At 34.3% G+C, this 12,291-nt stretch overlaps 2 protein-coding genes across 2 annotated transcripts; both read right to left on the bottom strand.

Moving 5' to 3' along the window:
• Window positions 1-1,102: 1,102 nt before the first annotated feature.
• Window positions 1,103-3,136, bottom strand: LOC120076744 (phytolongin Phyl1.1-like). The gene is made up of 2 exons (XM_039030646.1): window positions 2,847-3,136; window positions 1,103-2,549 (listed from the first exon to the last, which is right to left on the bottom strand). The coding sequence occupies exon 2, from the start codon at window positions 2,246-2,248 to the stop codon at window positions 1,418-1,420; it is 831 nt and encodes a 276-aa protein (XP_038886574.1). The 5' UTR covers window positions 2,249-2,549; window positions 2,847-3,136; the 3' UTR covers window positions 1,103-1,417.
• A 1,976-nt stretch (window positions 3,137-5,112) lies between these two features.
• Window positions 5,113-9,207, bottom strand: LOC120076335. The gene is made up of 5 exons (XM_039030130.1): window positions 8,802-9,207; window positions 8,301-8,371; window positions 7,576-7,681; window positions 7,221-7,353; window positions 5,113-5,598 (listed from the first exon to the last, which is right to left on the bottom strand). The coding sequence occupies exons 1-5, from the start codon at window positions 8,879-8,881 to the stop codon at window positions 5,434-5,436; spliced, it is 555 nt and encodes a 184-aa protein (XP_038886058.1). The 5' UTR covers window positions 8,882-9,207; the 3' UTR covers window positions 5,113-5,433.
• Between the last annotated feature and the right edge of the window lie 3,084 nt (window positions 9,208-12,291).

A 12,291-nucleotide genomic window follows, 5' to 3' on the forward strand; every position in this document is an offset into this window, starting at 1 on the left:
TGTCTTTACCCACTAGCTTCAATCAGTGATTTAAGATGGTATCAGAGCAAATTGGTTAAGGATGTCTTGTATTCAAACTCCTGCAATGTTAATTCCTCCCCGATTAATATTCATCTCCACTTGTCGGACCTTTTTCATATTTCAAGTCCACAAGTAAGGTATTAGGTGATATATTATTAAATTTAACTTCACCTGTCAACTTGAGCTTTTGGGTCGTAATTCGAGAAAAGTAATCAAAATACAATATGATAAGTTATTTATACAATTGAACTAAAAAAAATAGTAGAAGTTTTTTAAAGAGAAAAAAAGTTATTTAGATCATCTCTACATTTCTCGCTCACATAGACAAGGTATGATGTATCTATTCGATCTACCACCATTAGTTGATCGGAGTCGATTTTCCAACCAAACTGCCACTGAACCAATAATGGTTAGTTTAGTAAATGTTCAAATCGACCTCGACCATTGAAGAGTAAAAGTTGATCGGTTTGGTCGATTTTATTCTTTAATTTTTTTTTTTAAAATTTTCCAAACCGACATTGATCAGCCCCTCTCCTTCTTCGATCAGTCGACTTCAGTTCGATCGATCAGTTTGATTTTTCCATTTATCATACTGATCCCTATATATACACATATCTATGAACAAGTAATTACATATAAAAATTAAAAAATTTTATTAGTCTCTAACCTCGCATTAGAACGAACATGGATCAAGAATACTTGAGGAAAAAAGTTAGTTGTTTGAAAAACTCAATTTAAGATAGTTTCTATATTTGTTATAATAATTAGTAATGATTAATAATATCAAACTTCAAAGTCCATTTTTTTCAGAAGAAGAGGGATCCGGACAAAATCGATGAACAAAAATGCAAATCCATTGGAAAATCCAGATCCTCTTTGGATAAGAGATCTGCCAACTAAGTAATTAGTGAACTTTCTGTCGCTCCATCCCCGCAAGGGCAAAATTTTTTTGTCTAAAAAAATAATGTGAACTCATAGTAGATAAAACATCCTTTCCCAAACAAGACCAATACTACAAATCCCCACATGTTTGAGCTGAAAACAAGTATACATTACATTAAGAATAGGTGGGAGAACAGTGTTATTAACAAGTGAAATATCATTATCAATTGAGAACCCAAAACAGATATCGCAGCAAAAGTAACTATTAAGTTGAAGAAATCCGCAGAAGTGAGAGCCTAAAATATAATAGCAATAAGTATATGAATAATCATACCTATTAACAATTCGTATGCATATACTTACAACTTTTTTTATTCTGCTGTCAACTTTTCAGAAGTGTGAACTCAGTCAAGGCCCTTCAGAAACACTTTAACCTCATTAACATATCTCCCTTGACCCTTTCTAATCTCCCCCATTTCATCTTTCAAGTTCCATATACAAAAAGATAAAACTCTCAGCGAACACAAGAAACACCATTGCAGACAATCAACCAAATGACAAACAATATCAGACATACAACAGCATCAACAGCAAGCGCGATCCTCACATGACGCCACCATCTTCTACGGATGCTTTGAGAGTTTGATCTCCTCAATGGATTACTGTCTTTCTGCACCGGAATTGAAGACCCCGATCCACCCTGATTACTGGATTCCAAAGAGACTGAATCAATCTTCAAACCTCTATCTGTAGATTTTCTATGCTCCTCCATCTCAATACCTCTCATCGTTACCACATGATCCTTTCCCTTTTTCTTCTCTGGTTTGTTCGATTTCCCGAGCAGAGGGGCTTTCGTGGAAGCCAAAATGTCCACTTGGCCATTCACATTACTCGGAGATGGAGACAGACCATTGTTTGAGGAGGGAGTTTCAGCCATCCAATCCTTACTATTGTGGGAGACATTCTCCAATGAGGTGATTAACTTACAAATTACAGGCACTAGCTGTTCTTGCAGACTAATGGAGTTCATACTTGAGAAACTCCCTCGTGAACCTTTCTTTGCTACCCTTTTGAATTCATCTCTTAACTGCTCTAGAAACTGGAGAAGAGCCTGATTACCTATAACTTCATCAGCAATTGCAAAATAAATATACCCTTCTTTCATCAAGAACCCAAACGTTTTTTTACCCAACGTTTCAAAATACCACTTGTGATAAGGAGGGGCACTTTTCAAGCATAAATCAGCTAAATTCTCAATCTCCTGGTCACCACTACTATACACATAGAGCATACGTTCGCCCCTTGAAACAGAACAGTAGTAAATTTTGCTCTGACTTGGATCCATTTGAAGGATGGAAGATTACCAGCAAATTCAGCAGCACACAGAAACAACTCCTAGAAATCAAGGCTAAGCTAAGCAAACACCCATTTACTATCCACCTTTCATTTTAAAGTATGTGATGTCCATCAGTCTGGATCTTCAAGTGACAAAATTGCAAGTAATTTTGGCGAATTCTTCCAAAACCCAAACAAATTGCAAGTAAATTATCGGTTACAGATCTAAAGCAATAGGGGAAAAACCGATAGACTTTTCCTTTTTGTTACGAATTCAGAAGAAACCAGCTTACTCCGCTAGGTTGAATATTCTGCCATTAGAAGATTAACACATAGAAAACAAGTTGAGCATAATCGATTCAACAGATCGTCTTCAAATACATTAACAGTTCTAAATAAGAAACAAAACAAAAATCAAATTGAAGAGATAAACAGAAACCGACCAAAATAGCAAATAATCAAATTAAACAAAAAAAATAAAGTCCAGTAAGTAGTCAGCGATTGAGTAAGTTCAGTTCCAGATGACATAAACAAACTGCCAGACCATCAAAATCCCGAATTGAAAACGCCCCAAGTAAAAATAAAAAAATGCAAAATAGAACAATCACCTCAAGTTCAACCAAATTTCCGCCCCCAAAATAGAGAGATCGCGAGAAAATTCTATGAACAATCACCAAATTAGGCCTTCGAATCATTCAGAATCTGAGAGATAATGGACGGGAACGACACCGGAGAGGAAATTACGAAGAAAAGGTTTCGAATTTGGACAAATCGGTAGGCTTTTCATTTTTGACTTGCCCACTGACCGGAAGACTTGGAGTGAAGGGGGAAATCGGTGAGGATTTTTCTTTTTTTGAGGGAATATGGAAATACGTACACCTTTGTATTAGCATTTCGTATGTTCTTAATCATCGCATCTATGTCTTTGTAATTTTTTTTAATTAATTCTTAATTAATTTATGCAGAATCAATATGTGTTCAAAATGTGACGTTTATAGCTTGCTTTTGATTCAATATAAGAACAAAGAAAGAATTATTGTGTTTCCTTCGAAAGGAAGAAGGGCACAATGATAAAAGTGCCTCTATTTTCAAATTAATTATATTCACGGACTTAAAATTTATGAAATCTATTAGATTAGCATAAACTTCTCAAACTAAATAATATATATTATTCAAATGTCTAACCTTTTGTTAGTTCACAATTATTTTGGATAACTTTTGATGGATGAAATTATGTTCATATTAAATTGTTACTAGATTGACTCTCATATGTTTTTCTTTTTTGGATCTTGAGAAAGACTACATATATCTTAATTGAATCAACTTAATGTCTCTTTGAATTGACTAGAGAAACAAAAAAAAATGCTTCTCAATTAAATCATTTTTAATTAAACTCTTTTCAGAAAAATTATTTAAAATACACTTTTAAGGTGTTGCAAAAGCTATTTTGAGAAGTTGTCAATCACTTCAACTTTTTCTATGATTTAATTTTAAAATTAAATACTTGAAAAGCTAAACCAAACATACTCTATGTATATGTTAAATAGTTAGACATATTGTGTAAATTGTAGTTTTGATTAACCAATTCCTAATTTATCATTTAATATCATCGTCAAATCTAGGGTTGGCAATAGGTCGGAACGGGGCGGGGGGACTCCCCATCTCCGTCCCCGCAAGGGTATTTCTCCCTTCCCCGCCAATTGAGGGCAGGGATGGGGACGAGGATTCCCCACCAGGAAAACGGGTCCCTGTGAGGGCCCATCCCCGTTATATATATATATATATATATATATATTGAAAAATAAAAAAAATTAATCGGGGACGGGGCAGGGATACATTCCCGTCCCCGACTGAGGACCTGGTTAGAATCCCTAGTTTGACCCCCATCCCTGGTCAAATCGGGGATTTCGAGGCGTGGACTCAACTCCGTGGGAATTTTTGCCAAATCAACAATTTCAGTTAAATCATTATGGGGAAAAAAAATCTCACCGAATTAAGAATATATTCTTATTATAAATAGATTTTTTTTTAAATGACAAAACCGTTGAAAATATTTACACATAATTCATTAAAAATATTTTCTTTAGTTATAAATTATAAGATGGACATGACTAAAACATTTGAAATTGATACATTATCTTGAGATATGTATTATTTATATTTATACAAGGATTATTTTCAAATATTGGAAAATGAATCAAAACATTTACAAATAATAACAAAATACAATAATCTATCTACGATAAACTGTCATAGACTATTATCAAATAGACACAAATAATAGTCTATTGTAATCTATAAAATTTTGTTATATGTATAAATATTTTGAATTATAAATATTTTGGGTTTTTTTTTGACATTTAATTGATAAATAGATAAATATTACATCATAAATTGTATATATAATGTAATATTACTCCTTAAAAACGACATATTATGACATTGTCAGATCAACATTTTCAGTTAAACCATTGTGAAAAAGATACTCACACCGGAACAAAAACACAATCTTTATACGCATAATACATACATATTGTCCAGATGATTCAGTTACGTTCACCCTATATTTTCCACCCAAATATATGTACAAAAATATTTTAAAGTTTTTTTTTACAATGTTTAATTACGTAATAAAAACACCTTCTAAAAAGAAAAATAAATAAATAGCTTGAGAGTGGAGAGTTGAGCCGAATTTGACTTTTCTAATCGGAGCGGAACCATCTCAAACGTCAAGTCAAAATGGAAAAAGGGATTAAAAAATCTCTAAAAAAATTTAAAGCATTTTCTTTAACGTACCACCAAACACCATTAGGATGTTGAAAAGGAAACATTACCGTTGTGGTCCATTTCAAGTTTGTATAAAATTAAATTTCATTTTCGCCCTTCAATTTCAGAACTTGACATTTCAAAGGTTTATTGGTGAAAGTAGGTTACATATTCAATGCAATAATGCAATGAATAGAATAATATCCTTGCATCAGTTTCATTCTGTAATAGTAGCCAGCCCAGCTTTTATGATATTTTGATATCCAGAAGACTCTATTCATAATATTACAAAGCGAAGCAACTGAAAACAGATAACGGGCATCGACCGAGCACAGTAACGCCTTAGTGATACATGCAAAGGAAGGTTACCATGTTAATGCACCAAGTTTCCAGGAAATGCACCATTTCTGGGAGACTGGGATCCTTAAATCAGACATCTCTCACCTTCAGTTTGATTTCTGAGTGCGAATGAGGCAACTTCTTAGGGCTTGAAGCAACCGTGCCGAACTTGCGGACCAAAATCTTGAAACATGGTAAAAATAAGAAATATCCAACGCCCAGAATAAAGGGTGCAGCAACAAGCCATCCCAACAACTGCCAATATTGGTACAAAACTTTCATCCAGTTTATTGATGTGAATAAAGCAACTAAGCAAAAGAGATTTTTGTACGGATGATCCATTTTCAACCCCTTAAATGATTAATGACTCGCACCCATAAATAAATTAAATCTAACCTTCTACTTATGTTAACGAGCATTTATTGCATTTTAAATAGTATCGTGTTACGAATGTCTTTTCTTTCACAGCCCTACACCCATAGCCATGCCTATCACGATTTTCATTTTTTCCCACCCCATGCCAATATTCCATGGCAAAAGCACAACAAAGCATGAGAAAAATTTAAATCGCGATAGACATAGTCATTGGATTAGAGCTACGATAGAAGAGACATCCCTAATGTGATACTATACAAAATGCGTTAGTGTGCTTTGACGTAAGTAGATAGTTAGATTTTATTTGTTTGTGGGGGTGGGTCATTAATTGTTAAGGCACCCATGAATGAGACTATCAGTGCAAAAATCTCTGAGCAAAATGACAATATACAAACTAACATTCTCATATTAGAACTGAAAATGTTGAGAATCAGCACAACCACAGTGAAATATAAACTTGGTAATTGATGTAATTGACGACACAGTATGATGTAGTCACACACAATGGATGGTTGGTTAGGTTCTCAAGATTACTTAACATGGCAGATATATCACATGAAGGGGAGAATTAGCAAATAAAGATGACTGATGTTCATGTACAAACCTAGAACAAGATTACTAGGAAAAAGGGGAAAAGAAATAAACAGAACGCAAATGACTATGATAAAAATACAACAAGCAGTTTGAGGTTTTGAGGGCGACTGAGAGGAGAAATTGACAATTGGTAAGAAACTAAGTTCATGCATCTTTCCATTTTGCCATTGTTGAATGCCATACCAATGAGTGAAATGAACAATACACTGGGTCCATCTTGACAAATCTATTGTCTTCCTACTATGATAGCGTTCATTTCAATACACGATTTGTCCATTCACTCTAATGTGTATTCCAAGGAAGTTAAAGACTGTAAGAGGTGTTACTTGCTACCCTCTTCTAACACTTCGAGACCATACATACTTTCGTACTTGCATCAAAGCAATCCTGAACCTCCGTATGTGAACCATGATCCTCCCTTCTATATGCACATATCCGCCCTCTCCCCCCCAACCTCTCTCTCTCTCTCTCCTTATACAATACACTCTGCCATATATTTATTCGTTCGACTAAGTTTTGGTAAATATGTTTGCACCAAAAGAGCTGAAGTCTAACTCCTCTAACTGAGAGAAATTTTTCAAAATCCATACTCAAATTCTCCTTGAAGAGATCTAAACATGAATATGAGTTTTCCCTAGAAAAGTGGAGATTTAGTGTCAACAAAACCTGAGAAGGCCTCCTTATTCTGTACCCAGCTGATATCAACACTCTAAAACGGATCTTTTATAATACAACCGTCTAGCTTCTTAAACCAATTCAATTCATTCATTGAAGTGTTTGATCTTGAGAACGGCAACTAATAGGTGATCAGATCTTATGTCTAACCCTGAGCAAAACCAAAGAGTAACAATAATAATTGATAAGCCTGCATGCACGGCACTGATATAAGAAAGTAGAAAAAACCTTACCACGTGAGCAATACTCAATAGTACTTCATGCGAAGCTTGGCCAGTAAAAACTTTCTTAAAAGCATCAGGTGTAAATGGAAAACGAGCTCCCCCGGAAATAGCTTCACCAAAGCGCAAGAAAGGCACCACCAAACTTTCGAGAAAAAAAAACAATCAAGATAATAAGGATGAAACATGGTCAAGCCCCTGACTAAAGAAATCCAGGCATATATAAGTTACATGAAAAAGTTAATTTATATGAGGTGCTTTTCCCTATGGAAAAGAATTACCACATCACATCAGAATACGAAGATAAGATCCAACTCTCCATTGTTTGTTTTTATCGAGATGTAAAGTACTGAAAGCATACAAGTACCTTAATTCTATGGGAGTAGCAATAAAGTTAGCAAGCATCACTGTTGGAGCATGACAAAGTGATCCAAGAAATGCAATTGCAAACCCGCATAGGAAAACAGTGACCCCTGTGTTAATGAAAGATAAAATATCAAATTAATGGCGTAAACTTCACACATTACTTTAACATAGATATACCCAGAGCAAATCATATAGACTGAAGCAAAAAATTTATCCTAACATCTCTAACAAGTCCTTACTGTAAAAAAATTACTTTAGTGACAAATAAAAATAACCAAGAAAAAGAATAAGAGAATGAATGGAGCTTCTTCAATAACCCTGATACCATCTATCCTTGAATTCTATATTATTTTGGTTTCTATCTAAAAATAATAGTAATGCCCACTAGTACCTACATTATACTCACCTTTTCTGATTGATATCTCGTCAGTCTCAAATGTTTCATACTGGTTTTAAGCTGATGTCTGCTTAAATGTTTATATTTACCCGATGATTTAAAAACTACTATGCTTTTATCACCAATCAAATAACAAACCAAGATCGGGGAAACCATGATGGACAAAGGAATAATACATACAGAAACAACAAAGAGAGTAAAGCTTCAGCCTTCCACCCTCAATATAAACTTGACCACATTAAAAAACTTCATATCTTGATTAACATAACGCAGTTAAATTTAAGAGCAACAGAGCGCATTACTCTCTCCATTGTAAAGGAAATATATACCGCATATAGGAAACAATCCCAGGGTTATGCCTAGAGCTGCAGAGAATGCCAGTTGCTTCGGCTCTGCGCCCCTTCAACAACAAAACCATGAAGAGGAGTATAAAGGTTTTAGCAATTGTTTCAAGGTCTATCGTCAGATATTAAGAGAACAGCTTTGGACCATTTGCCCTATTGAGAAAAGAGGTGGCAAAAACAACTCCTAGAATCCATGAAAACAGAAGGGAAAAAGTAATTATTGAAATCACTGAAACCAGCAGTTCTAATTCTTTCCCTTAGGGATACGCCTTCCGTTCCATCCTAGAAGACAAAAACTCAAAATAAAATCAAATATGCTTCCAATCAAAGACAGGCTGTAAAATGCCAAGCAATATCTGATCCTCAGATTAAAAATTCCATGCAAAATTTGTACCAAATGAAGAACAGAATTCCTATCCAACAAGCTTCCCTGCTAATAGAGAAATTATATATTTGACAATTCAAATGCGCAGTTAGAGGAAGAACCTCTGTAGGATTTGGAGGAGAGGATCGACGATCTTCTGGTTAAACCAACTGGTCGGACGGGCATGTCCTACTGTTGCCATCTTCACCTCCAACTAAATAAAAAACTACAGAAATCCTTGTCTCCTCCCAGAGGCTTCAATCGAAACAAAAAACAAATCGAATACAGAAATTTTTGGGAAAGCTCTATTTATGTCCCAAATAAAGAAGAAACGCCAATTCTTTTGTTTGTGTGTGGTCAGTCTTCAACTGGATTTGGACGAACGATCATGAGCGAACGGTAACCTTTTCTCGACCAACAATATTATTCCTTTCCCTTCTCGAAAGTCCAGAGAAGATCGATAATTTCTTCTGATTTCTGTTCGGTGGACCACCGCCGACCAGATTAGGGGCGATCAATTTGTTGCGCATGGCCACGCTTCATATATATTCCTATTTAATTTTTAAATTTTACATCAATTTTGTTAATTATTTAAGAAAAAAACGTGACATTCTGCTAGTAATAATCTAGACCCGTTTGTTACATCTTTTGTTAATCATTTCATTTGTTGGTTTTCATTTTCTCCAAAATTAAGCTTAATTCTTTTCCATTTCTTATAATAATTTGTATCAACGATGATTGAATTCCTAGTTAAATTCTAAAAGTAAAAATAATTTTTTAAATGTTACTTTTTTTAGTTTTTAAAATTTGACTTGTTTTTTAAACTATTAGTTTAAAAAGTAGATAACAAAAGATGAAATTTAGAGGTAAAAGTAATGTACATAGGCTTAATTTTCAAAAAAAAAATTGGTTACCAAATGGGATCATAGTTTTTTATTTTTGTTTTTAAAAATTAAGCTTATTTCATGCACATTTCATACAATTATTTGCATCTTTCTTAATTATAATATTGAATTCTTAACTAAATTTTAAAAACACAAAAAACTTTTTGAAAATTATTTTTTTAGTTCTCAAAATTTAGCTTGGTTTTTTAAATCATTGGCGAAAAGTAGATAACAAAGAAAAAAAAATTTGGAGAGGGAAATAATGTCCATAGACTTAATTTTCAAAAACAACAAAAAGAACAAAATGGTTATCAAAGTGGTCTTAATGTGTGTAGTTTGGCAACAATTTAATTTAGAAAATTTTCACAAATAAAGAAAATGTCGAATTATTTATAGAAATAGTAAAAAAAAAAAACCAATAGACTTTTATCAATTTCCATCACTAATAAATACTGATAGACTTCTATTGACCTCTATCAAACTCTATAAAAAAAATTTAAATTTTGTTATTTTGTGTAAATAGTTTCCTTTATTTTTCTATTTTTGAAAATCTTCCTTTAATTTATTAATTTTAACATGGAATAATTAGTTCGTGCAATATAAACTCTATAACCTATTAAGGGAAAAAACTCAATAATTTAGTATCTACTATAAACTATTTCATAAGAATTATAATTCAGGTTTGTGCAACGATTAAGTATAGTCTAGCGTATATTAATCTTCATGTAGCTCTTTCTACACCTAATTAAAAAAACCATTAAAGAAAATCACACGTGACATATTTTTTTGAAGGAACTCTTATTCAAGAGAACCCATGAGCATAAGCAAGATCTTTCCAAGTCCATTGTGACAGGATTAAAAGTACTCACAAATATACAGAACAGTTATGCATCTTCTAACAAATTACAACATGCTTTCATAATTAAATATAAAAGGAGTGAGAGACTTACCTTTGAAGAACGTTTCTTCTGAAGATCTCTCACTCTCGTGAAGAACTGGAACAACAACCTCTCGCTGTCGCTACAATCGTCTAGTCAATCTCTCGTTGTCGCTTAGATCACGAACAATCTTCTCTACGAACAAGCAACCCCTTAGATACCCGCCACTCGACAACCTTGGTATTCTCTGAGTGATAATCCAGGAGGTGTGGGCTCTGTTGGATTTTGTAGAGGGATGGAGGAAGGCAACGATCGAACTTACGATCAACCAAGTGGGAGAATGTACTATCTGAAGGAAATCGAACACGAGATTCATGAGCAGTAGAAAAAAGATCATTCCAAATTACAATCATGTATGAAATTACAAATTACAGTCATAAACCTCAAACAAACAGTTTATGCAATCAATACAGAAATTAAGCATGAAAAACAACTGAACAATGGAGAAAGCTACAACGTTTGTAGACTCGTCTTCATGCTCCTCGCTCACAAACGCTCAAATACAGCAACCTCGAATGCTCGAACAACACGATCGCTCTAGCACGAACACCACACACTCGTCCTCAGCGGTCGCCTCAGTCACAAACACCCCAGCAACACAAACGGCTCACAACGAACCTCAGCAGCGTGAGTTGGTATGACACCACAGAAGGACTACCTTGGTATTCTCGGTCTGAGAATCCAGAAGGTGGGCTCTGTTTTGGACTTGGTTTAAGGCAGACAAAGGAGAAAGAACAATCATGTACGATTGGGCAAGTGGGAGAAGACAGAACCTATCGTATAGGTCGATGTCCAATTGTTTAGCAAAAGCTAAGCAATCGTTTAATCATCACTTGTACCGTGTCTGTCCGCTACAAAACACTACACAACCGTTTAGCTCGCTTAAGCTGTCGCTCTTAAAAAAATTTGTATTTACTTGACAAGTTCTGCGAGATTTTTCTAAGAGAAAATTCAAATATTTTTTGCCAAAACTTACTAAATTAGGAAAACAATTTTTCTTTATCTCACAGTTACCATGAACACCAATAACCTCCCAATCAATTGGATATTACAGAAAAAAGATTTAATTATCCAATAATTAATTATTATTAATTAAATGATAACCAACTTATCATACTATATTTATACCTATAGTTTTTAATATTTCATCTCATGAACTATAAATCATAATTCTTGTTCTATTCCATGGTACTTAATGTAAATTCATTTACATTATCCTCCACTAGATGTATCTCATACATCATACCGATCATATCACATATAATCAAAATACCTCTTGTCAATTTGAACATTTCAAATCAAACAAGAACTAATTCTCAACTGAATTCATTGAGCTACCAAGGGGACCTTATGGACCTGTAGCTCGAAGCTCCAATGGTACGTGAATAACTGACTAAACTCTTTAGTCCCGGGATCCACCATGTGTTAACTGCCAGGCACCCCACTAAAACCAACAGTTGAATTCTCCATACCACAAATATATAATGTGTCCATCTTAGCCAATCAGCAGTGCGACAACCCTTCACAGATCACTCGTAAGTACAGTTGGGCCAATAACCGTTATGCCCTTGTAGTTACATCTAACTCCTTAAGTACCACTGATCCCTCTAATGAACATAAGTTATAGTCCTACTATGACAGCGTCCTCTCTTCCAAAGAGAAGTTGTGACCACCATGTTCAAACCCTGGAATCAACCCTTAAGGGAGCAATCTTTCTACTTATCCCTGCTTCGAGAAAGGAGTGAATTACATCTTGTGGATTGACTTCCTAGCTCCCATATCAGAAAATT

The sequence above is a fragment of the Benincasa hispida genome, chromosome 4 (genome assembly GCF_009727055.1).
Source record: "Benincasa hispida cultivar B227 chromosome 4, ASM972705v1, whole genome shotgun sequence".
Classification (NCBI taxonomy): Eukaryota; Viridiplantae; Streptophyta; class Magnoliopsida; order Cucurbitales; family Cucurbitaceae; genus Benincasa; species Benincasa hispida.